The sequence below is a fragment of the Bacillus rossius genome, chromosome 1, assembly GCF_032445375.1.
Source record: "Bacillus rossius redtenbacheri isolate Brsri chromosome 1, Brsri_v3, whole genome shotgun sequence".
Lineage (NCBI taxonomy): Eukaryota > Metazoa > Arthropoda > Insecta > Phasmatodea > Bacillidae > Bacillus > Bacillus rossius.
This window is the reverse complement of record NC_086330.1, coordinates 302,116,019-302,140,873: the sequence shown is the minus strand read 5'-3', so window position 1 is coordinate 302,140,873 and position 24,855 is coordinate 302,116,019. Positions and strand designations below refer to the sequence as shown.

The 24,855-nt window shown below is 38.4% G+C and overlaps 1 protein-coding gene across 1 annotated transcript in view; it reads left to right on the top strand.

Moving 5' to 3' along the window:
- LOC134527831 (uncharacterized) overlaps positions 1-24,855 on the top strand; it is a 974,295-nt gene that overhangs the window by 134,722 nt on the left and 814,718 nt on the right. The window contains exon 2 of the mRNA XM_063360779.1: positions 4,673-4,748. Coding sequence (XP_063216849.1) covers positions 4,697-4,748 — 52 coding nt within the window. The 5' untranslated portion in view covers positions 4,673-4,696. The remainder of the gene's footprint in view (positions 1-4,672; positions 4,749-24,855) is intronic.

Here is a 24,855-nt window from a genome sequence, read left to right as displayed (position 1 = left end):
AAATTTGGATTTTAAGGTGTAAAATAGTGCTATTTTAGCAGTTTTCGGTTCTTAAATTTAAATATTGTAATAATAAAAATTTTATTAATTTTAATATGAAATTTGTTTGAGTGATGAATAAGAAATTAATTAAAGATTTGGTGCTAAGGGGGGGGTTTGAACCCCTAAAACCCCCCCCTGGCTACGCCCCTGACACACATACCACAGCTCGTTTGAACAATCTCTTCGAGGTGCAAACGGACCCCTCTGGAGAGTCCACGTACTACAAGTGTCACGGCAGCAGGCCTTGCCGGCTACGCGCTACGCGAACTGCAGACACACACTCTTCTATCAGTATAGTGATGGACAGGTATTTTTAGTGAAAAATATCGGACCGTTTACGAGATTGTAACGCGGTAAGACCGTGTTCTGATTGGCGGCCGTCTGCAAGAGAAGCCATTGCCTTACTTGGCCAGGACATTCAGGACACGTTTGCTTCAGCACTGAATGGCTGTGATTCGTGTACCGACAATAGGCGTGTACCTGGAATAAACTCAAACCTGTCTTGCAACAAACCCCACAGTAAATCGCGAGGCGTCTGCACAATCACTGCGCCGTTTCTTCGGTCGGCCGCTACGCGCGCCACCAGCGCTCCCGGCGTGGAGTCCGCTGGCCGGCGCGGATTGGTTGTTCGATAATCCAATAGCGCCGCCGACGATATAATCGATTAGCGCTCTCGGCGACGCATGTTTTCGACAGTCAATCTCGTTCCGCGGCGAGGCGGCCGGCGGCCCGCGCGTTCCGTTTTGCGCGCGCGGGAGTCGCGCAGCGAGATGGTGTCCGTGTTCCGCGCGTGGTTCGCCAGCGAGGCCACGCGGGATGTGCTAGATTTATTAAATGTAAAGTGCGTAGGGATTTAATGCACAGCACACATAAGTGCATCAGCATAAAAATATCGAACACGGTTTCAAAACATTTTTATGATCCTACGCCATTGCTGGTTTTTACTGTATGGCATAGATAAAACACAATAATGAACAAGAATTATGAATACACAAACACACACAGAAAAAAACAAGCCAAATGAACATATGTTAAGTGTTAATGAACAGACAGCACTGTATTCATCATTGCTGAGATGTTTTTTTTCCCCGACGTTTTCCTTCCACGGAATTTTCTGTGCTGTCTATCCATTTAACATTCGTCTTACTTGATTCTTCCAGTGGTTTTTTTTCTGACATATTACAGAGAAACGCTGCAATGGCGTCATGTCCATACAAAAAGATCTCCCACCCGAAAGGATGCTATGGCAATTGTTTACAACCTTAACATCGCACCTGCTGCCTCCGAAATGACAAGAGATCCGGATATTTCGTGGATTAATTTGGTCCCAAGATAGAATTAAAATCTTCATACTCTTGCCTGTGTCCATGATTGAACCGCAGTTATTTGGACACTAGCCTCTGCGACCGTGAGCCAACGACGCTCAACCAGGAGAGAAGTAAGCGCATCGGGTAGTGCCAATTAACAAGAACATAAATGTTTCTCGCTTACAGATCAGCCAATGGAAAAACAAACGTTGGTGGAGCAAACACAAGGTTTTGAATATTAGCCTGACGCCAAACTAATTCGCGGAATTTCCGGGTCTCAGGCATGATACACGATTTTGACGATTTTGACGATTTTGACGATTTTGACGATTTTGACGATTTTGACGGTTCTGTGGTAACTGTTCATTGGCTGCCGCTTGTGCAATGCTGTCAAGTATTACTGATTTTACATTCACAGAATTTCGAATTTTTATCTATTCGGTAACATAGAAACTCGATGACATGTCAGAAATATTGTGTCTTTCAGCGTTTTGTATGTTTCTTGTGCATATTTTTGGTAAGATGTAGACTGCCTGTCTGGCACAATAATTTTGGTTTAATCCTGTTAGTTCAAATTCAGATCATTATATTGTTTTAGAAATTAAATTATCTGTAAGGACATTCAAGAATACAAAAATACCATGTTTGCATTATTAAATATTAATAAAAAGATAGTAGTAAAATACTTAAAATGAATATTAATCCAGTTAGCTTTTTATAAAGTTATTTTAGACTTTTTTATTTTTTATTATTTACTTGATGTATAAGCTCATTACTTTATAATAATCATAGTAATTTTCTTATTTCCTAGAGAGTAGTAATCGTTGTAAACTTCATAACGTTTTATTGTTCGGATAAATGTTATTACCTCTGCCCTGGTCCCCCATGACTGGGTCACTGCTTATTGCGATCTGTTGTTTATACTCCTTTAAGGAGTGCCCAGTAACATGTGGGTCAATGGCAGAGGGTGTTGAAATGTACAACAGTCTGCAGTCTGGTCGTCAGATAATTTCCTTTTTCACCCCGCTTATGGGCGGTATTTATGAAAACAGTAAAACGAAGTTGGAAGGTTTTGTTTGTTTATTATTCATGTACTCATCTTAAAAGCCACTAGATTAGCTTTGGAGATATGAGTTTAATCATCAATGTATACCTCTTTTCATCCCCTTAGTGTTTAAGGTAGCTAAAATTCTCAGTACCGAAATAATTTCTTATAAAACCATTCAGTAATTTTTGAGTGATACATGAATATAAAGGATAATAGATAGCTAAGGAATGGTGAGATTTTTATGGTCATTTGTATTACTAAGCTGACAAAATTTCAATCACAGTTTTTAAAAGAAGTCTTGCAGTTTAATTTCAGTTTGATATTAGGAAATTATGAAATGCAGGGAGGTGACAATGTGGGGCTAATAGCTATCGCCTCTCTGCTCCTATAGTCTGATACATGTAGCCTAACTTGCTGAAAACGCATTACGGGTTCCGTCCGATATTGCTGACAAGCAGCGAGTGTCAATGGAATTTTAAGAAGTAAACGTACTGTATCTTGCTATCAGACTTTTCGAAACGCTCGGCAGTGTTTTTACTGGCCAGTGAAAATTGAGAGTATCGAACCCGCTGTTTAGATAGTGTGTATCACAGTATATCAAGAACTTACTCCGAGAGGTGGGTGGAATTATTTGACAGTCTAAATATGCGTTGCAGCCAAACAACTATTTACATTATTAGGAACTGAAAATTATGTTTTAGTAATTTTTTTGTTTGTTTATTCTGGCTGACTTAAACACTTATCAAAGATTGAAGTGGGTAACTATTGTTTAGAAGGGGGGGGGGGGAGGTTCAAAGGGACAAAAAACCACTACTTTCGAGCTATGTGCAATAACAATGTTTTTTGTATCTTTGAGGCCGAAGCATGGTGGGTAATTTGCCCCGGGGTAGATTCATCCCCCCCCCCCTTCCCTGGAGGTCAATTCTCAGAATTTCGGAAATTTAAAAATCTATTCTCCTTCGATTTTGTAGTGTTTCGAGCCAAGAGCCCGGGGCATGATGTAAAATTTGCCTAGGCTTTGACTGCCCCCCCCCCCCCTGCCCAACCCACCCCAACCCCACCGTCGCCACAATATTACGAAAAATTTCAAAAATCGCTTTGATTTGAAGTGTTTCCGAGCCATTCGGGGACCTCAGCCTCCCCCTACCACCCCTTCAGGGGGAGGTAATTGAAGAACGTTGATTTTGACGTGCTTCCGAGGCCTCGGGCACCAACGGACCCCTCGGGCCCGGGGGGAGGGGGGGGGTGGAGGGGGGTATTAAACTGTCCCCGAAATTTTTGGGACAGTGAAAATTGATTTTGTGGTGCATTTCGAGATATTTATCAAAAAATGTTTATCAATATGAACTAAAGTGTAAAACATATTATATTAAAAAAATCACTTTTGTTGTATGAACTAAAAAGTAAAAAAAAAATCGTTAATTTTAAGTAATTTTATTAACAGCGATAGAATGAACTTAAACTTTCTATAACGTCATATTTTCAATAAGCTTAAATTTAGAATAAAGCAATAAACAAAACGACAATTAATTTACGGATAGCATTAAAGGGTCATTGCATGTTTCTATTTATGTTTTTTCCATGGTTTTACCTATAACATTTTTTTTTGGAAAGTGAAATAACCTGAATCGGGTGTTTTCACGGACATTTTCAGGTACGAAAAATCCTAAACGCAGTATTTTAAGTGGCATAGGGTCGCGCAGACAGCCTTCATCTTTAATATCCAATCGTTAGAGCCACTGAATTTTCGCGCATTCATTTTGTCGCAAGCTAGAATGCAAACCTCGACACTGTCGCACTGTGTTCATGATTGGACCGCAGTTATCTGGACACGCCCCTCTACGACCGTGAGCCAACGATGTCCAGCTAGGAGAGAAGTAAGTGAATCAGGTAGTGCCAAATAACAAGGATAAAAATGTCCTCGCTAAGAAATCAACCAATGGGAAAGTAATCATGGGTCGAAAACTTTGAATTCTATCCTGAGGCCAGAGGAATCCGCGAAATTTCCGGGACTCTACCAATCGTGAAACGACAGGGTCACCGCTACGAGTCCCACAGAGGCTCGTCACGGGCCAGTTCCGTGTCTGGCGCGCAGAGGCCGCGAGGCAGTGTCGCCCGACCACGCGGTCACCTCAGAAGCCGAATCCTGCACTGACCGGTGCAATGGCTCTCGAACGCTGTCCGTAATCAGACACGCTCGGTAGATGCTGTACGGTTTGCAGTCGGCCCTGCCCGGCCAGGCGTGTGCTGACGTGTGTGTGTGTGGTTGTTGCAGGCGGCGCTCGGGGCAGGCGCTGCCATGAGGGCCGCCCGCTGGGTGCTGCTCAGCTGTCTGCTGGTCGCCGCGCACGGTGAGTTGTCCCGCAATTACCCTGCCGTCACACACTACGAGGAAGCATTTTGGTGTTTAAGTACACACAAGTATGGACGTAACTATAACTAGACTAGTTTTCACCCGGGGCAGTAACTTTTCTGCCCCCCCCCCCCCCCCCCGTTTTTTTGTCAAACCAACAAAACCAAAACCTTTCCCGACAACACCTCATATCTCCACCAGTGGTGATAGTGTACACTGTATGTCATACAGAAAACCCGATGATCGGACAAAGAACTCACAGAAAACAAGCCAAAATAAAACTAAAATTTAAAATGCATGGATAATTTCGTTAAAGGAATTGGAACAATAACACAGCACAGACAAACACAGTTTGCTGACAGCGGCGAGGCAGCTGCAACAAAAAACAGTAATTGGAGACAAAACAACCACCCTGGACAATACAGAGACAGACAGAGGAACTCAACGATGATACTAAACGGACCGGGTTTTCTCTATGACTTGAGTGCAAACTAACAAATGGATGTGTCCAGAATAATGATTTGAACCAATCTTCTTCATTGCAATAATCATTCAAAGAACGTGGAAGACAGTGACTTCAAATACGCCACAGCATGCCATATCCTGCCAGTTCCTTAATCCATGGTTTCTACACTCGAAATCCGAATGTTTTATTTGAATATGTGATATATATGTACGGAAAATTTTGCTAACGAGTTTACGATGGTGAATCCATGTCGAGTTTTTACATTTGCATGCAGTTATTATTTTTATGTGCTCAATTCCTTGCTATGTTCACGTACATAATTATTGCTTTTTGTTTTATTTAGCAAAGTTTGTCTTCAGATATTCAGTGATCAGCAAGCAGTGTGTGTCACAGTTTCTTCAGTTGGGATCGGCTGTAGACTAAATCCAAGAAGCGTAATCCCGGGAACTGTTAATTCACTGGTCCAACAAAAATTTTTATCACGGTATTTTTGTTATCTGAAGATATTTTATCTTCGATAATTCTGTTTTAATTTTTGTTAATTTACAATTTGAAGTGGCTGGTCAGTTTAAGAGGTATTTTACCTACTGTTTGAAATTTTCTGAGTTTTCGACCTAGTTTTTGCTTAAGATCGTATGATATCCTCACGTGTTAATATCAATTTTGATGCGTACACTCAATGAAAATTTTAATGACAATTTTCCGTTCTTGAGGATAAGTTTGCAAAATATAATAAAAGCTGACAACACAGCCAGTTAAAAATCTGAAAAAAATTAAACTAAAAACTATACGGTTACATTTGCACAACTACCAACACAGCGTAAGAAAAGAATATAATAAAACAGTTCCAAGAAAAACATACATATCGTATTTAAAATGAATGTATTTCTGTTTTTATTAAGCTTATTTTTATGAAATACTTTTTTCAAGTATGTAATTAAATTAAGTCTCTACTTTCCTTTTAGTGTAAAATGAGTTTTTGTTTAGTTTCATCGATTTAAATCAGTATTGATACATATTGTTATTATTAATTAAAATCATGTTTGAATGATTGACGCAGGTTAATTTTTAGTATTAAAAATATTTTTTGAATTTACTCTTTCAAGCAGATTATATAAAAACTCGTCTACATTCTTGAATAGCATTTAAATATTATTGTTATTAATTTAAGGTACTCAAAATAATTTTTAACGTTCTGACCATTGTTTATTTCATTGAAAATTTAGTACATAAATTCATTTTCTTATGAAAGTTTAATTAAAAAATATAAAAGAGTGTAAATTCTTTATGTCCTACATAAATATTTTATATTTTCATAAGTAAATGAAAACAAAATATACAGAATTATGCCAAAACAAATAATAAAAAATGATTTATGTAATGGTATTTTTGAAGGGTGTCCTGTTTTTAATTTTTTAAATATTATTTATTTCAGAAGTAAAATTCAAGTGTTCTTCAGTTATAGTGCATTTCATTCTTAGACTTCAATGTGAATTTAAATGGGTGTTTATTTTATCTTTCCAATGCACGATTTATGCCATAAGCGCTGTCCTTGTTTCGGTGTGCTGTGTTGACAGATGCACGCCATATAGCATACTTTCATGAAATGCCTTATTGTTAATAGTCACTCACTGTTACAATAAGTTTATCCTGTGAAATAATGATTCGTGTTTACCATTTGATAATTTTTTTTCTGACAGAATCACTACAATTATAATAATACAGTCAGTAGATTTATGGTCATATAAAAATCAAGAAATAGTATAATATAAAAATAATTAAAACTTATTATGACTAACGGTGGAATACAAAATAAGTATTTTACTCTAAACGTGAAACAGTATAGTATTTACCTTTTTTTCATTCAAAACATTAAAGAAATTGTTGTACATATTTTTTATTCAAGTAAATAAAGTATTTTAAGAAAATACTTTATGTATGTATCGTAGCATATTGTAGTTGTAGGTGCTCTTGCTGTGTTTGTTATGTAGGGCATTAGCAAAGTGTTAATATTCTCTTACCAATTCGCACCAAACTTTGCATTAATTTATAAAACCAAATCTTTATTAATTTTTTTTTGGTATGTAGACATAAGTATAGAGCACTTCCCGTTTTGTCCAATATTTTTTTTTCAAGCTATAACAGTAATTTTCAGCTTCCTCGCCACATCGTATAGTCTTCTGATAAAACTGCCCTCTGGGGAATCTAGGGCTGGTATTTATAGTCGCATCTTGAGCAATGTCTTGAGACCGTCTTGACGAAGACGGTCTTGTTTCTCAAGGCAGCGATTTAAATCTCCATGTTTCATAGTCCGCGAACAAGACGAGCTTCATGAAGACTGCATGCTCATGCAAGAGCTTGTTTGCCGTACTTATGGCTTGACGAAGCACTTACTTGAGACAGCCGAAAAGACACGAGCATACACGAACTTGGCCGATTGAACTGTTTTCGTTAAATATTCTGGTCCTATTCACACCAAGCACTGAAACCCCAGAATTTGAAGCTATTTATAGTAACAAGATTTAGTGAGTATATATCACTACATTCTAAGTGCGTTTGTACGTTGATGTGAGGAATTCGTTTATTATTTTAATACTCTTGAATCACACATGGAAAAATTGATGTTTTTCGACCACAAATATGCATACCTTGTAGTGCATCTTAGCTTGTGTCACTTGAGATGAATGAAATTAAGAACTTTATAGACTTTTGTCTTTCCTGTGCAAGTTTAACATTAAGAAATTATGTATCCAACGATTTAATAATACCCTTTTAAAAAATAATAAAATTAAGTTAGCATCTTCAGAACTGTTAATACTGAATTACTACTTGTTTAAAAGCTACCTGTCTTTACAGAATTATCAAAAAATATTTCAGGTAGTGAAAAACTTTTTTTTTTTGAGAAAATGTCACTCTGCTTCAGCTTCAGGATAAGGTACAGTAAATGTTAGTTTAATAGAAATATCAGATTTAACTACACAGTAAAATATTTTTTTTTTAATTTAAGTAAGAAAAATGTATGTTTAGAATTATAACAATAAGTTTGAACGAATCTGATAAGGGTACATAGTAAGGAACTTAAAATTTTGTAAATCCCTTTATAAAGTGTTTGTTCATCAATAATATAAGACATTAATTTCCTCATATAATAGGTTAATTTTTCTTGTTCAAGTTACTTGTGATTCTATAATTTAATCGTATTATAAGTAAAATATATAGACTACAGTATGTCTCAAAGCCTACTGCGTATGAAATAACCAAATCATTAAATTGAGCTATGTATTTAAATATATTATAACAATTAGATTTTAAAAAATTAATCTAATAAAATTTCTTCTAAAGCTATATTTGCATTTTTCAGTTACTGTAACTATAAAAAAAATATTGTCAGTACCAGGATTTGAACCACATTCGCATTGTCTTCTCAACCTACAGACCTGAAACCCATCTCCGTAACCATTACACTACGAAACCTCTAACGAGCTTATATGGAAAATTATGGTATATGAAAGGTGTAATGTCACTTTTTCTTATTTTATTTTTAAAGTATTTTGGGGGTCACGAATGTAGAATTAAATTTTCTGATTGTGATATGTACCATCAACCATCATTAAACGCATCGTTTTCCACATCCATTGTACTCGTTCTGTGATCGATACGTAAATAAACGTGACTGTTTAGCACTTGAAAATGTAACCACTGGTCACAAACAAACACTAAACTCATTTAAAATACATATAAAATTGCTTCAGCACTTCATACAGGATTCATTTAAGTTTAAAAATACGAAGTTCACGAGAATCCGCCATTTTATACATTGCGATCAGAACAAGCAATTGCTTGAGACATGCCTGCAGTGGTCTTGGCAAAGACGATCTTATTCGTGTTCTTAAGCACGGTCTCAGCGACTATGAAACATGCTTCTACGATGGTGTTCTCAAGCAACGACTATGAGACAGGAGAATGCCCTCTCATAAATAAGAAATATGTGACTATCATAAGATGGTCTTCATCAAGATTGTCTTGTTTGCGATCACTTGAGATCATCTCAAGCAACCTCTATGGCACACAAATGTTAAATAAGAATGCATATAAGAATTTCTTGACGAAGGAATTGCTCAAGACGTGAATATAAATACCGCCCTAGGACTTCCAAGGATCATATGAACCCTGTCTTGCACAGTGGCGCAGGATCCCCTCCCCTTTTTCTCATTCCCAAAAACCCTATTACTAAAAAAATAATCTGCTTCTGCCCATACCTATAACCATTGCAGATTTTTTAAAGTGTGAAATTATACAAGTTCTATAGTGCTACTGTACTGGTACAATTTTATTTCATTTTATTTTTTAACTTCTCAAGGCGTCATAAATGCGTTGAAATAGCCTTCTCGTGTTTTTTGACGTGATAACGTCTTATAAATCGATGAACGCCGGCAGCACGCACGAAAAATTGTCACTTTCCGCCTGAGCCGAGCGTGCAAGAACCGGCCAACCACCGTGCGAGAAAATCTTCTATAATATCAAACAGGTTAAGGCGGGCTTTTTAACTAATTGTTCGTGATTATATTTAAACCAATTATTTAAATTAAATTTTCAAAAACTGTATATAATATTTGAATATTAAAAAGTATGCAATTTTTCATCAATGTTTTCTTATGACGGTATCACGTAAAATTATCGTCCGTAAACCGACTTTACAGACAACCCCCTTTTTTTCATTTAGAACTTCTAATTAAAGTGGGAGGTATGCCATGCCACAGGGGCGCAAATCTGTAGGATTCGGAAAGGGGGCAAGGGGGAGGGCCGTGGCCCGAGAGTTTTGCACGCTGGGTTAACCGACAAGTCATCTCTGTATACGGTGCTTGTATCTTGTATAGTGCCCATATTTTGGCCTACAACGAATGCGATAAGCAGAAAAACTTTAAAATATACAGAAAGTTTTACATAAGACATAGTATTGACATCGAACCCGTTTCACAGTTACACTTTTGCAAGTTTAGGCAGTCCACCCCCGCCCCGCCCCAGTAAGGGGCTTCTTAATTCCAGGGGGCCCTGGCCCCCCTGTCCGCCCACCCTGATATACGTTCATAACACAACACCTGAAATTCTCCTGCCATCGCCTTCCCAAGGCTCGAAGCCTTGTTCGAAGCTGCTGAGGTCGGGATGGCACTTCTGCTCTCGCGTTCCGTCCCTGAAACGGTTGTTTTTTTTACTACAATGGGCATGTATACTATCACACTTAGAAGCGAAAACCGCGGTTGCCAAATTATGGAGTCGCTCTTGCGCATGTAGAAGGCCGACTGCAGTCCCGGGACTCGGAGAACATTACGTCAGCAGTCGCCCTGACAAGCGTCTAGTTACCTCCGCAGGCTGTGTAATTCTTAGCCCCCGGGTGTTTGTTTCCTTTTATCCCCATACGGATTGGAAAAAAAAGTATGACGTATTTTATATAAACTCAATATTGTTTCGTAAACCTGTTTTTTTATTACGTTTTCTTCTAAGACCACAGTAGCAGATATTACTTTTAGAAGATCGTTGACTTTACCCTATTAAGAATATTTTGTTCCTTTACTGGGTGCCATGTATTTTTCGCCAAAAGATCTCGAGACCAAGATGAGTGTTAAAACCACTGTAGCATCGTCTGTGTTTCGTGATGAGTCTAGTTTCTTTTAGTTGCATGTCTACTGTCGCGTCGGTGCACCAACCACAGCCATTCAGTTTGGAAGCCAACACGTCCTGATTGGCCCGGCCAAACAGAGCTGTCAATGACTTCTCTTGCAGACGGCCTCCAACTGCAAGGAAACAATCTCTAGCGCGGGCATACCTTATTGTAGTCTAATGAACTTTCAGATTTTCTTCGTGTAAAATACTTGTCCCTACATAACCTCATTTTCCGTAGCAGCCTATAATTGTTGTGGCAGCAACATATATTTACTTGATACAACTCAGCTTTGCACCAATCTATGTGTTCACAACGGGGAGCGAGGTGACGCAGTGGTAACACACTATTCTCTCTATTCGGGAGGGACGGGACCTAAGCCCTGCCAGACCATCTGATGTCCGTGTCATCCACAAATTACCCCTCCCCCCCCCCAAACTCTTAATAGGTGCTTTCACGCGTGTTCTCTGTCTTGTCTGATTACCTGTCTAATGACTATCGATTGATGTAAACCTACAGATAATATTATAATCCTTTGTGGAATGATTAACCAAATATCCCTTGATCCGTGAAGGCGTCAGCGGCGCTTCAAGTGTACTTAATGGTCTCATCGACGGAGACATATTTCTAATTACTGATCACATTAGCTGAGACATGTCGTTAGAGACGTGGGCTACTTACGTTACGATCATATTCTTTTCGAGAAAAGTACATGTCCAGATCATTGAGTGCACGAAATATTAATGCTTCTGTGAATGAACGAGGGGCCGAATATGGGTGAAACATGTGATAAGGTACGCTGGTTGGATACTCGTCGATAAGCCGTTTTTTTAGTCGCGAGCAAAGAGGTAAAAATAATAACCGTGTGTTAACAACCTACAGCCGCAAAGAATTAAGCCACTTACTTTTCCACGGGCTTCATACACCTCGAGATTTTTTTCCCCCAAGGAAAATGGGGAGGGATAAAGTCTTGGGGCTTCGCCAAAACCTGCAAATTTACGGCCGTGGAGATAATTTCGCGTTAGTGCACAAGAAAGCACCTCTGCCAGAAAGCCGACATAAAGATTCCAGAGAATTCTCGTGTCTAACGCGCTCTCTTAAGGGGAGAGATAGGAACACAAAGACGCCATATTGGTTTCGACATTTGTACCGTAGCACTTTTTTTGTTGTTTAACATTCAACATTTACCTTTGTTATGGCATATATCACACACTAAGAGATTTTCACAGACTATAACACAGTGTTTATTGACAGTATTATTACATTTATATTAATTCTCACTGACTGACAGACAATGCACAGCTTAAAAAAGTGAGTCTAGAAGCTTGAAATTTAGCAACAGGAGTTTCTTATATAATGTAGGTAAGCACTAAGAAAGGATTTTTGAAAATTCATCCTCTAAGGAGGTGAAAAGGGGTGATAAAGTTTTTATGAAGCGAAATACCACAAACTGAGTTTCTCATCACGAATTCTCCGAAACTATAAGACCTACAGACTTAAAATTTGGCATGTATATTCCTTTTTTCTACTGAGACATCCGCTATGAAAGGTTTTTTTTTATTACGAAATTCACTTTAAAAGAGGGGTTTAGGGGGCGAAATATCAACATTTCCCTTTTTTCTATGCTATTGCCTTGTTGGTGCTTTCTTCGTCTCCATGGAAACAGCTATTGCATTGTTGATGCCTTCTGCGTCTCTTAGTGACGTTTTAGTTAATTCTTAGCTCACTTTCAGATATTAATCAGCTACCAAGGTGGGCTAGAGATCAAAAATTTCCCTTCTTTCAAGCATATGCCCTACAGTCTCAACTTGTGTGAAGCCCGGGCAGCAGCAAACAATTTATAGCAACAAATCACGATTATTTTCAGGTATTCCACTCTTTAGTTTTATACTATGCTTCACGAAGTAAAATTGTAAAAGATAATCGAAATAACATTTATGTCCTAAAAATGGTTAAAACCGATGGCGTCTTTCCGTCCATATATTTCCCCCTTATCGAGTCAAATTAAAAAAAAAAAGGTAGGAAAATTGTTAAGATCAAATGTATGTTGAAACGAAGATAGCTTCTTTCAGTTGTATTTATTGTGCAATAAACCTGCACTGAAAATTTTTATAGTTATTGAAAAGTAGCGTACTCTTACAGTAACTACCAGAGCTGTCAAGCAAGTGTGACGTAAGCATGTACGCAAGAAAAAGTTCATATTAAATAAGTCAATAAACTAATATTTCATGTATAAATTATTTGAAATACAAAATTTATTTTTACTTAATATTTTAGTGAACATAATATATCTATGACTGTCCAGTTGCTACACTTATATGGAGTTGCGGAAATTATTTTATTCAGAATTAAAGAGGTGTGATTTATATATTTAGGAAAATTAAACTTTCAGATAAAAGATCTGAACAAATATTTTTATTCGAAAGGAAAAATGACGTTTATGTATTGTATATTAAAAAGTTCAGCATAACTGATCTTTATCTATACGTTTATTTTCGCAAACATAAAATAATTAGCTCTTTTTTTGTTTATAAAAGTACATATTTATTTTTGTTTTTGTATGTTCCTCGCTCTTGAATGCTTCGACAGCCGCTTGTTTAAAGCTCTAGTGCTTTTGAAAAGTTTTAAATTTATTTATCGATCTCGAACTGGTCTGTCTCGTCTATGGCTATTAAAATTGTATATATGTTTATTTCCTTTAGGTTTTATAAAAGTTTTAAAATTGGGCAGTTTTTTTACTGTCCCATCTTGTGGCCAAGTTGGAGCCCTGTAAACAATGGTACGTTATTTTATACAATTTTTTTTTTTGGCAGCAGTGTGTTCAACATTGTTTTTGTAATTTTACGATTTTGCTCAATTAACAATAATATTTAAGTGTTAAAAGTACAGTTATTATTATTTGGTAAATATGCCATAACAGGTGGTGTATTTTTACCCGTGGTATGAATATTTACATATATACAATGCATGTGTGAATTTGCCACAACTGCCAGTTAATTTAACTACATCATTTACTAAATTTATACAAAAAAGAATCTAAAAAAACATTTAAAATTTACTTTGTAGCCTATTACGTAATACGTGTAGGATAATGCAGAGCGTTTATTAATTTAATCACCGTTAAATGACTCACTGACTTACTCATCATGAATTCTTCTAAATATATGACCTACAGACTTGAAATTTGGCAAGTATATTCCTTTTTCTACATAGACATACGTTGATAAAGTATTTTTATGTTTTACGAAATTCAGCTTCCAAGAGGGATTTTGATTGAATTAGCGGGGTGCTGAATTCGTGACCTATTAGTTGATAGCCTAGCGTTCTAACATCTTTTTTTATTGTTTTTTGTAACTTGTGGTTTTTGGGACCTTTTGTAGTTTGTAAAGTGTTAGTTTCATTGAACACATTCCCAGTCATTCCCTGCCCTGGACTCGAACCCAGACGCTTGCGCCGATAGCCAGGCTGCAGAGGTCGACATCTTCAACCATCTTGCAAACCAAGAACTCATGAAGTAATAGTAATTCTACTTTAGTTACAACATGTTGAACTAGTGCCATATAATCAATGACAAAATGCTAATTAAGTGTTTTTTGTGAAAATGCATATTTAAATTACCAATTATACTTGGTCGTTGTAAATGTAATGTGAAGAATACTGTGCATCTCTAAAATGAAGTAAGTGTGGAGACCTATATGAAAATACTGCGTTCGATAAAACAACATTTTGAATAATTTAAAACTAGTATGAAAATCTAATACAATTTCTTGGACATACGCCATTGCAGTTTTGTACTGTTTGTCATTGAAAAAAATCCAAGAACGCAATTTAAGAAATAAAAATGAAAAAACATAAACCCACTTAGAGCGTGCCTAAAACCGCAATGTTAAACGGATAAACTGAATGATTTAACTAAACAGGTAATTATGGACAATACAGCAACGACAGCACCGACGAACACGTTCAAACTTAATATCAGACAGCACAAGAATTCCATGGAAGAAATTTAGTCATGGAAAAAATAATATCAATTTGTTTGTGCCTGATGACGGGAATAGATGCCAGTTCCCTAAAGTCTCAACTCTTCTGTCATAGGAAACCTACTGTGTTTGTTCGTCGGTGTTGTTGTGTTGTTCATTATACCCGTTTAGGTACATCGTTGGGTTTATCTGTTTGACATACCTGATTTAGACTTGTTCTCTGTTGGTTTATGTTTTCATTTTTGTTCCTTAGCTTGCGTTCTTGAATTTTTTCCATGACAAACAGTGAAAAACTGCAATGGCGTTTGTCCCAAGAAATTGTATTACATCAGAATTCCCCATTGAATGGATCATGTAGTATGAGCAGTTTCACATAAACATATGAATGTGCAGGTTAACACATATCTGACTGAAATGTAATACGTACAAGCCCAGTGCACGATGCACGGCGCTGCAGGAGCGCATGTCGCGCTGACCGCCGGTCCCCGCGTCTCTCGGCCGGAGCGCGCCTCGAGCGGGTAACGCATTTTTCCCACGGTTTTAATTATGCCTGCAATCACCGCTGCGTTTCGAACTCGCGGAAATTAGGGAATATTTGCCGCGCGGAAACACGCGGTCGGAAAGTGGACAGCGGCTGCCGGCTGGTAATTATTTGGAGTGTGTGTCTCTCTCCCCCTCCCCTCCCCCTCGGTACAGCCCTGTTAGCGAGGCACGTTTCGACACGCCCCGGGGCTCGGAAAGAAACGCAACATTGTAAATATGACAAGAGTTAATTAAATTTGTCGGCGGTGTGTGCGTGAGAGCGCGTGTGTGTTCTGCCCTCAGCCACTCGCCGCCGCTAGCTCCCGAGGCCAAGTAGCGCGGCGGCGCGTAAGGGCGAATGTGGCACGTGCAGGCGGGGTCTCGTCGCCTCTTCTGACCCGCAGGGCCGTCGGGAATAACTAAGGTCCCGGGGGCAAATACTTTCGTCGGGCCGTATCCCCATTCTATAGTTTATAGAACCCAAAAGAAAAAAAAAAACAAACTGTTACTGTTACTGTTGCCATAACTTTTAATGTGATCTGCGCACATCGAATGGCTTGTGAGGTTTCCAATGAGTTTTACTAGCAGTATAATTGTAAATTCCATCCTACCATAGAAAAACCAAGTATTAAAAATATCTCCACACTCAACCGGGCTCTGGGATCCCCCCCCCCCCCCCTTTTTTTTTCTCTCGACGGTCTTGTTCCTTTATTTTAAAAAAAGGTAGAAGTGTGGCTCAGAATGTCTTGGGTATTACGGAATAATGGGTTATAGAGACTCTGATGTTCGGGACTAGGATTTTCAAGAGTTCACTCAAAAGTATCTCTGACCATATCAATCACCGTCGTAACAGAGAACTGCCTCCACTGTCTTGTTGGAATGTTGGAGGCAAAATACTGTTTGGGAAGGCGCGGCACTCCCGCGCGCGTAGTGTGTGTGATCTGTCGCCTGCGTGGGAGGAGTTGGAGGGGATGAGTGGAGGGGGGGGGGGAGGTTGCCTGTAAGGTCAGCGCTGATTGGCTCTTGTCGAGCTCGGCGAGTTTCCGACGGGCAAATTAGCAAACAAAGCCTGTTTGTCGTACTGTATAGCTCCTGCGCAGTTGGCGCTCTCTGCCATTCTCTGCTTGTTCTGCCTTTCCTGAGCTGTCTAAAATATGAATCAGCGATTTAATCAGTGGGAAGATGGTTATCTCTATTCGTTTATGTCTATACGGAATATGCGCTATTAATACATTACAGTAAATTCACGGACTTTTCAACCTCATTCAAACGAAGAGTTCTTTCTTTGTAACTTCAGATAACTGGGTCTTCGCAAAAACTACTTTGTATTTCGAATTCTGTTTCTGTGTTTCGTTGTAAACAAGGTAAACTCACTCGTGGAACAAAAAATAACTCTTTTCACCATAGACTCGGTGCGTTTTTTATGTGTTTTTTTTTATTATTCATATATGATTTATCGTTGATTCATGTTGAAACTTACCAAGCTAACCGCAAGTTACGAAGATCCCTGGATAATTTGTAACTAGGAGTGTTGTAAATTGAAGTTGTAAAGTCTTACCAGTGTACGCGTGACTGCCGGAGACAGACGAACACCGCACACGTGTGACGCCCGCGGAGACTCGACCAACTGCCCGAGCGCACCCAGCCCATGCCTGCAGCACGGCCCCGCCACCAGCAAGAGGCAGTCTCTCTGCAGCCCGTGTCACTGACAACTGCAACCTTCCACTGTCTTACAAGGCGTTAGTCATTTATCAATAATTACCACCGCTTCAGCATGCTAGATCAGTTGGTATTTATCATTATTAAATCCGATACGTGACGGATGCAAATAATAAGTGTGTGCAAAACTTACGTTGCTTATATATTCTAAAAAAAAATATTGTTTATGATATCTATATTGATCATATTTGTGGAAAACGTACAATTAAGGTTACGTACGTCCATAGGCTTTTTTTTGTGTTTCGGTAGTTTTCTATTGGCTGAAGATTGCTAGCAGGTGCACCAGCTGCCGTTATGGTGTTAATCCAATGGAAGCTCTGCACGTTGTCGAGTGCCGAGCCAAATACACAGGAGATTAATGCCGGACAGCTCCAAGTTTTTTTTATGTAAAAATCTGCCGTTGTTGTCACGTCAAGTCAGATACATAGCAAACGGTATGCCCAGTATGAACAATGTATGTATCTGTTTAATACACGTGGTACCAACATTATGACAACGAAAACAAATTTCTTTTATTTTTAACGTTTTTCTTTTTTTTTTAATAATTGTACATATTTATGGGGGGAAATTAACCTCCAATGCTTCGAATTCCTTAAAAAATTTTTTATCATGTTTGACTTAAGATAATATAACATATAATGTAGAACTTATGTTTTAAATATTTTGTGGTCACACCTCTTGCCACTGGGTTAGTTTGCACTCTCTCCCCTGTGTTGTTTGTATGTAGCTAGCTGTCCCGAGCCGTGTCAGGCTCGGCGCCGTAGCGCTGACGGGACAGCCACGAGGCTGACAGCCCAGCTCCCGTCGCCTCGCCATGACTCGGCCGTCACGCCTGGGAGGCGTCGCTGCGGCGGCCATGCTCCACTTGCTGGGGGTAATTCTAGGGGGGGGGGGGATATTCAAACCCAGGGACAGAATGATTTGCCGAGTTCTGGCTCAGAGTTCAGTGACCGCCATCTTGAGTTTGACTCAAAAGTACCCCTCCAAATTATAATAAATTCCATCTAATAAAGATCGCAGGCTTTCGCGGCCTTTGTCTGAAGTAGTTTTGGTGTTTGGGTTGCAGTCGCCATTATCGGGATAGTTACCTATTGAGGTAACTGCAATGTCGACAGAAACGACGGTAACTCTACCCTGATGATGGCGACTGCAGTGTCGACCGTAACTTCGGTGATATATCCGCCTCGGACGTGGCTACAACCCAGAAGCCAAGCTGCTTCGGTTTCTATTTTCTAAACAAAAGTATGCCTTAAAGGTTCCTCACAGAGATGGCCTTGGTTTGGTCCCACCGCCGTCCTGACCTGGCGGATCTACCTGCAGGGCGAGCAGAGACACGCGGCGGTAACCCTCGACTTGGGGCGCGCGCCTGCCCGCCGCTAAGTGCGACATGTCGTGACCACTCGCCATCATGGCGGCGGGGCCCGCGATGATTGCAGCGGGTGAAATATTCACCGCCGCCATTAGGACCGCCTCGCGCGCCGGTCATGGACCGCTTGGCCGGGCTTGGCGTCTCGTCTTCAGGACCACGACGTGTTGCCACAGCCTTGTTGCTTCAGCACTAGGTGGATGTGATTGGTGCGCCGCCAGTACACGTGGACCTGAACTCTATACAGCATGTCCCATAACTCAACGTCAAGCCGAGAACAGTTAGGCCAATCAATCACGGCTATGAATACAAAAAAAAAAATTCGAAAAATGTCTTTAGTTTTCGAATTGTAGTCAGTTTTTCAACAAAAGTTTTTAAATCCCCACCCTATACCATACTATTAGATACTACGACTAAATATTTTTGCTAACCATTCATAAATAACTATCTTATTTTAATTAAAAAGAAAAAAAATGCTATTCTTTTAAGGAAAAATAATTATTAGGAAGACATGTGTGGCAAATAAATTTTTAATCGGATAAATTTTACTAGTCATACCGCAAAAAAAATGCTTTACTAACTTAGCAAGTTATTTGAAAATAACGTGCTAAGTCATCAAAGTAATTTTACAGCTAAATAGTCAAAACTACCCGATTAAAAATGATTGCCCCATAAGTCGTGCAAAGAAATTGATCCCCCCCCCCCCCCCCCGAAAAAAAAGTATAGCATGTTTGATTTTATTTTGAAGTGTTGGCAATACTAGGGTTAGGATTTATGATTGCGCAGCAAAAACCTTTTAATCACAGTTCGATGCAAGGTGGAAATTTACAATCTTTTGAGAAAAAAAAATGCCAATAACTCGAAAAAAAGAAACTTTTTTTATTCATGGTTTTTTTAAATTCAAAACCGTGATTAATATGGGTATCAGCTTCTCTCGGCATGACGCAGTTATGGGACGTCCTGTGGACACATTTATAGCGCTCACCAGACTGCAGTAAGGTGTACTAGCGCCAGCGGTCCTTTCCTTGTAAATGACGGCCGTCTACAAGACAAGCCACTGCCTTGCTTGGCCTTGCCATTCTGGACGCCCTGAGGGGCTGTGATTTATGTGCTTACGGTGTAGTTAGAGATGGTGATTTGTCTCTGATGTTTTTAATGTAATATGCAAGCTAAGCCCCTTCTGGGCAAGCAAGTTTTTTCCTTTGTGAGCTGGTAAGAGTTGGTGCTTGCAGTGAGTGTTTGGGACCATATGGGACCTGCCTCAGTTTCGAGGGCTTATGTTATTGGCAGTGGGGGCCCTAGACTTGGAAAGGCTCTGGAACATTTTCTTTTGCATTTAGATATATGCTTGCATATTTGATATTATGATATGCCTAGCATAACTATATACATTTTATGCTTATGCATATTTGTAACAGAAATATGATGGGCATATTATTATGCAAGTTATACCACATATAGATATTAATCGTTTAAATGTAACATTACTGAGCTAAATTTTCAAGACTTCTGTTGCTTTTCTTTGAGTGCTCCTGATTATTCATTTCAATATTTTTTTTGGATTTCTCCGTGTGTTTATTTGTAAAAAAAATATCCCTGTTGGTTTTCTTCTTGTGCTCCTGGTTATTTATTCCTAGTGAGACTTTTGCTGATGTTCTCAGAGTGCTTATGGATATTTCTGAGAACTCAATCTCTGTATGGAAAATTATTTTTTAATTAATAAGACATGCATTTGTATTCAGACTTACATCTAATTAGTAAATTTATGTTACTAAATCATCACTTACAATAATTTTATCAGGTGGAGTTCAATAAAAAAAATCATTACTCAGTCAAATAATATTCCTTGACACAGTGTCATACAATACGAACTTCCTTCTCCTCATTGTCTAGTGAAGCCCTCCTTCTCTTGCGATTGTGAGTGATAATCTGCATATCACATAAAAAATAAATAATTTGTACCTCCATACAACACGTGGCGACATCTGTTGAAAAGCAATACTACTTGACCATGATTCTTTCAAATTTGTAAATTAACTCTTGCTGATGAAATAATAAAAATTATAATTATGTAAATGTTCCAATGTAAAAAAATTTCAGTTTGCATCTGGCATTAGTCGCTGACGCTATCATGGATGCTGGTTCGTTGCCTGCAGCTGTAAAAAAGACACCGCTGTAGATACTGCAGCAAGGAGTTTGTCCTGAGACAGAATTCTAGAAAACACGAGAAGAATGACTCTGTTAAAAACCCACTATGAAAAATGATAAGTTATGTTCGGGGTGGCGAGTCGTTTACGCTAAAAGAGTTTAAAAATACACGGTAGAACTTGTGAAGTCGAGTCCACTTAAAAGATACAGGGCAACGATGGCGCTACTATTCAAAAGAAGAATGTACTGCATGACGACGGTAATTTTCCTTATCTTGAACGTGATTATGTTTATAGCTCTCCTGATCTCTACAAAGAACTTCAATTGAAATTGAAGGATGCTAACAGTTTAAGGAAGACTGAAATCAATGGAAGTATCATCACTGTGAAAAGTGAGAATACATTCAAGCTCATATCAAGTATATCCTCCATACTTTGGAATAATGATGGACACTTAAAAAGGAAGATTTTAGATGATGAAAGAGCTTCGACGTCATCGATTTCGAATTCTTACAGTAATCCAAGTGAAGACGTTGACTTCTACGATGATGACGACAGGGACTCTGAAGCTGATGACAAGACCAAAGACTGTGATAAAGCACCTAAAGATGTCTAGATCGGAGACTGCTATGAAGCTTTGAGACCAAAACGATGGAAACGATGTGATAAAATAAATTATTCTTATCAATCTTACGATGATAACTGGGACAATAGTGATCTTAAAAATATTAATAACAAACATTTCAGGAAGATGACAGCAACAAGAGCTCGATTACACATCATGGGAAGATCCTAACATATTGGCCGATCGTCAGACTACTGATGGCTTCGCTTTAGGGCTGGAAACTACTCGCACCTCAACGAAGTAGCCTTCATACTCAAATAACTGAGGGAAGCTGGCTACATACAATAATGATTTGTTTTACCTGTATTTGTATAACGTTAAAAAAATAAATTATATTTTGGATTTCACAAATAATTGTCTTATTTCTCAAAATCTGATTATAACTAGGACTGAGTTCTCGTAATACAGCTTCCTTTTTGACGAATGTGCTTCCAAATGTGCTTCCATTTTTTGTTTGTGCTTCCTTTTCTTAAATGTGCTTTAAAATATACTTCCTTTTCGTTGATTGTGCTTCAAAATGTACTTCCATTTTTTGTTTGTGCTTCCAAATGTGCTTCCATTTTTAGTTTGTGTTTCCGATTGTGCTTCCTTTTCTTAAATGCGTTGAAATTAGACTTTCACTTGTGTCTGTCCATGTGTTCAATGGAATCTTAGAACGAATCAATGGGTTTATGATAGCTAAAAATATGATTAAATACCCTATTGTTAATGTCAATACATATTTAAATAATTTTAATGCTAATATCGGATCCAACCTCAGAGTTGAGAGTTTTAGAGTTGCAAATTACGAGTTGCGAAAGTATGCGAAAGTAGGCAAAAGTATGAAAAAGTTTATAAAGTTTACAAAAGTATATGCAAGTAAATGTAATCATACGCTGTTGCTGCCATCAGTAACCGGCATCGAGCAATATTCGTGTATCGCGCCATCGAGCAATCACTCACCGGCTATCTCTCTCTCCCTTTTCCCCCTCCACGGCAGCGTTAGAAAGAAACGCAAACGTTAAACGCGAGCACCTCGCATAAGAAGTACAACTTCAAAAGTAACTAATCACGAAACACAGTCTACGTTTAAGTGTTTTATCACACAGCTTGTTTTTATTTTTTTTTCAAGAAAAATTGCTATGTTACATATTGTAAGCACGTCCTAGAATTGCCGTGTGCGCGATAAGGAGCTTTGCGAATGGCGTGCTGGCGCCAGGAGCTCTGCACACCGTCTGGTCGCCTCCACAGCCGCCATCTTGATCCGTTAAAGACCTTCCTCGACTTGGCAGTGGCGCTGCTTCGTAATCGCCTCAGCCTCGGGTCGGGCTTAGTTGTCCCCCTCCATGCTTGTAGAGCACCCCTCTCCCCACCCCCTACTACCTCAACTCCTCTGTCCTGATGCATTTCTCAAAAAACTGTAGGGGGTGGTTTCCTTAATTATGTCATCAATTATACAACTGGTTATTTTGTGGTTTTAACATCTTTAAAGGCCACTTTTTTTCTTTCAATTTTTGTATGAATGGAAAACCCGATCGTGTGGCATATAGTAATAGATTAACTTTAAAAACTTTACTGTAGACCACATTGCGTGTTCTCTGATCGTAGCAGGGTTGAAATAAAGTTTAACCTTGAATAATTTTGAAAGCACTGTAAAACTCTTAAAAACAGTTAAATTATAAAATAAAAACACTGACAAAATCATAACACCAAGCCAACTAATTCAGGAAACTGAACTCTTATGTCTTGGCTTCTCCTGTCAAGTTAAGTTCTTTTGCTTATTGCATACTTTATAAAGATATAGCTACTTCGAAATGAGCTTACAGAAGTTTATTTTATTCGCACAACCTAGCTTTGGAAACTCATTAATGGACTTCTAGCGACTGATTATATAACAATTAGTTGAAAAATTAACTTTTACTACACTCTAATGTGTGTCACGTTTTACAAATAGCTCACATCAAGTAGTGTGTATCTGGCAACAAACTTTGCTACAGAAAACAAAATGCAATGCTGATGTAGCGTAATATCTTAATACATTATATTGGTATAAAAAGTTAAGTATAGTTATATTTTTATTTTTATCAAACATTTATTTAGACAAAACATGTTATATTAAAGTTAAGATTACAATATTAGGCTGATTTACAACTTATTTTTCTAAACGAATCTTGCACCAGTCGGTAATAGTAGTCTATGTTTTTTTAATCAAATTTTTAATTTCAAATTCACTAAATCATGTTTGGTATTTCATCTATAGAAATTTTGTTTACTTGCTTGTAAATTGGTTTATTATTTCGCATCATACTGTTGTTTTTGAAAGGTTTGTTAATTGACTAAATATTCTTGGGAATGTGTTTAGTTCGGTTGCTTAGTAATATACATTTTTTAATTATTTTTATAGACCTCGTAAAAATTTATGTGGTTAGTGATAGAAAGTCGGCATGCCATAACTTCGCCACATAGAATAAGTACTTAAAATAAATAAAATGAAACCCATTGGCAGGTTAAGGCGAGCTGTAAGGGAAGAGTCTAAAAGTATATTTACGACCAAAACAACATTAAAAATTTTACATTCAAAACTGTGTACAAAACGACTGCATACTATTATTGTTCATGCTGGGATTTAAAATTGGCTTCAGAGCTTCTCAAAATCCATTAAATAATCACTTATTAAAAATAATTTAAAACATTGACTAAATATTACCCATGGTTATTTATGAATTAATTAAAAATCATAAGCAAAGTTACGATTTGATGTTGTTATAATGCTAGTCGCCGAAGATACTACCCCTTAACCTCGGTGGAAGTATTTGAACGCTGTTATACATCTGTTTCGCCGCCTTCAAACTTCGCCCCTTCCCCTTGACTCTTCGCTCTTACTTTCACTTCGCTACCTCCTTATGGTAATAGCAACAATTCCATCGCATCGCGGTGTCGGAACTCTTTCTAAGTCGACTTACTTCTTGCTTCTGCGTCCTTCTTTTTCTTTCCGCTCCTCCGTACTGTTTCGCGTCTCGGTTTGTCTGGTTTTTGCTGAGGGGGGGGGGGGGGTATCACTTGTCTTTCACGTTAAGTTTCGAGGCATTAGCGTCCCGAGACGCGCGTCTGTGGAGCCTTGCCGCGGGTGGAGCTGTCTTTGTCCGGGCTCGCGCTGTTCCCAGCTCGCCGACAGACCTGAGTGCAGAGTCTTTGTTCAAGTTATTCACGATAATTGAATGATCGAGCGGGCTTAAAGTCACGCCGACATCGAGGCGTTCCATAGCACGTTAACCGGAACCTGGTGTAATGTACAAAAAATATTCCCGCACAATTAAAGACATTTAAAAATGGTTTTAAACCAGCCCTTCAGTATATTCAGTGTGAAAAAAATGTTTTAACAAGCGCTAACCTGTGGGCTTGTATGTACACAGGTGGAAAAAAAATCGTGCATTTTACGATGAAATTTTTTGGAAGCCAGATGCTTGAATATGCACGTAATTGACATGCTACAAGAAACATGTTGCACAAAATGGTTGCTGTAACTTTTTGTTTATTATGAAATATTGTCAGTTCAAATAAGGCGTCAGTTTTATACAGAATGTTTCAAAATTTTCGGTATATAACCCTAGGGTATGATTGATAGAACACAACTATTAAATG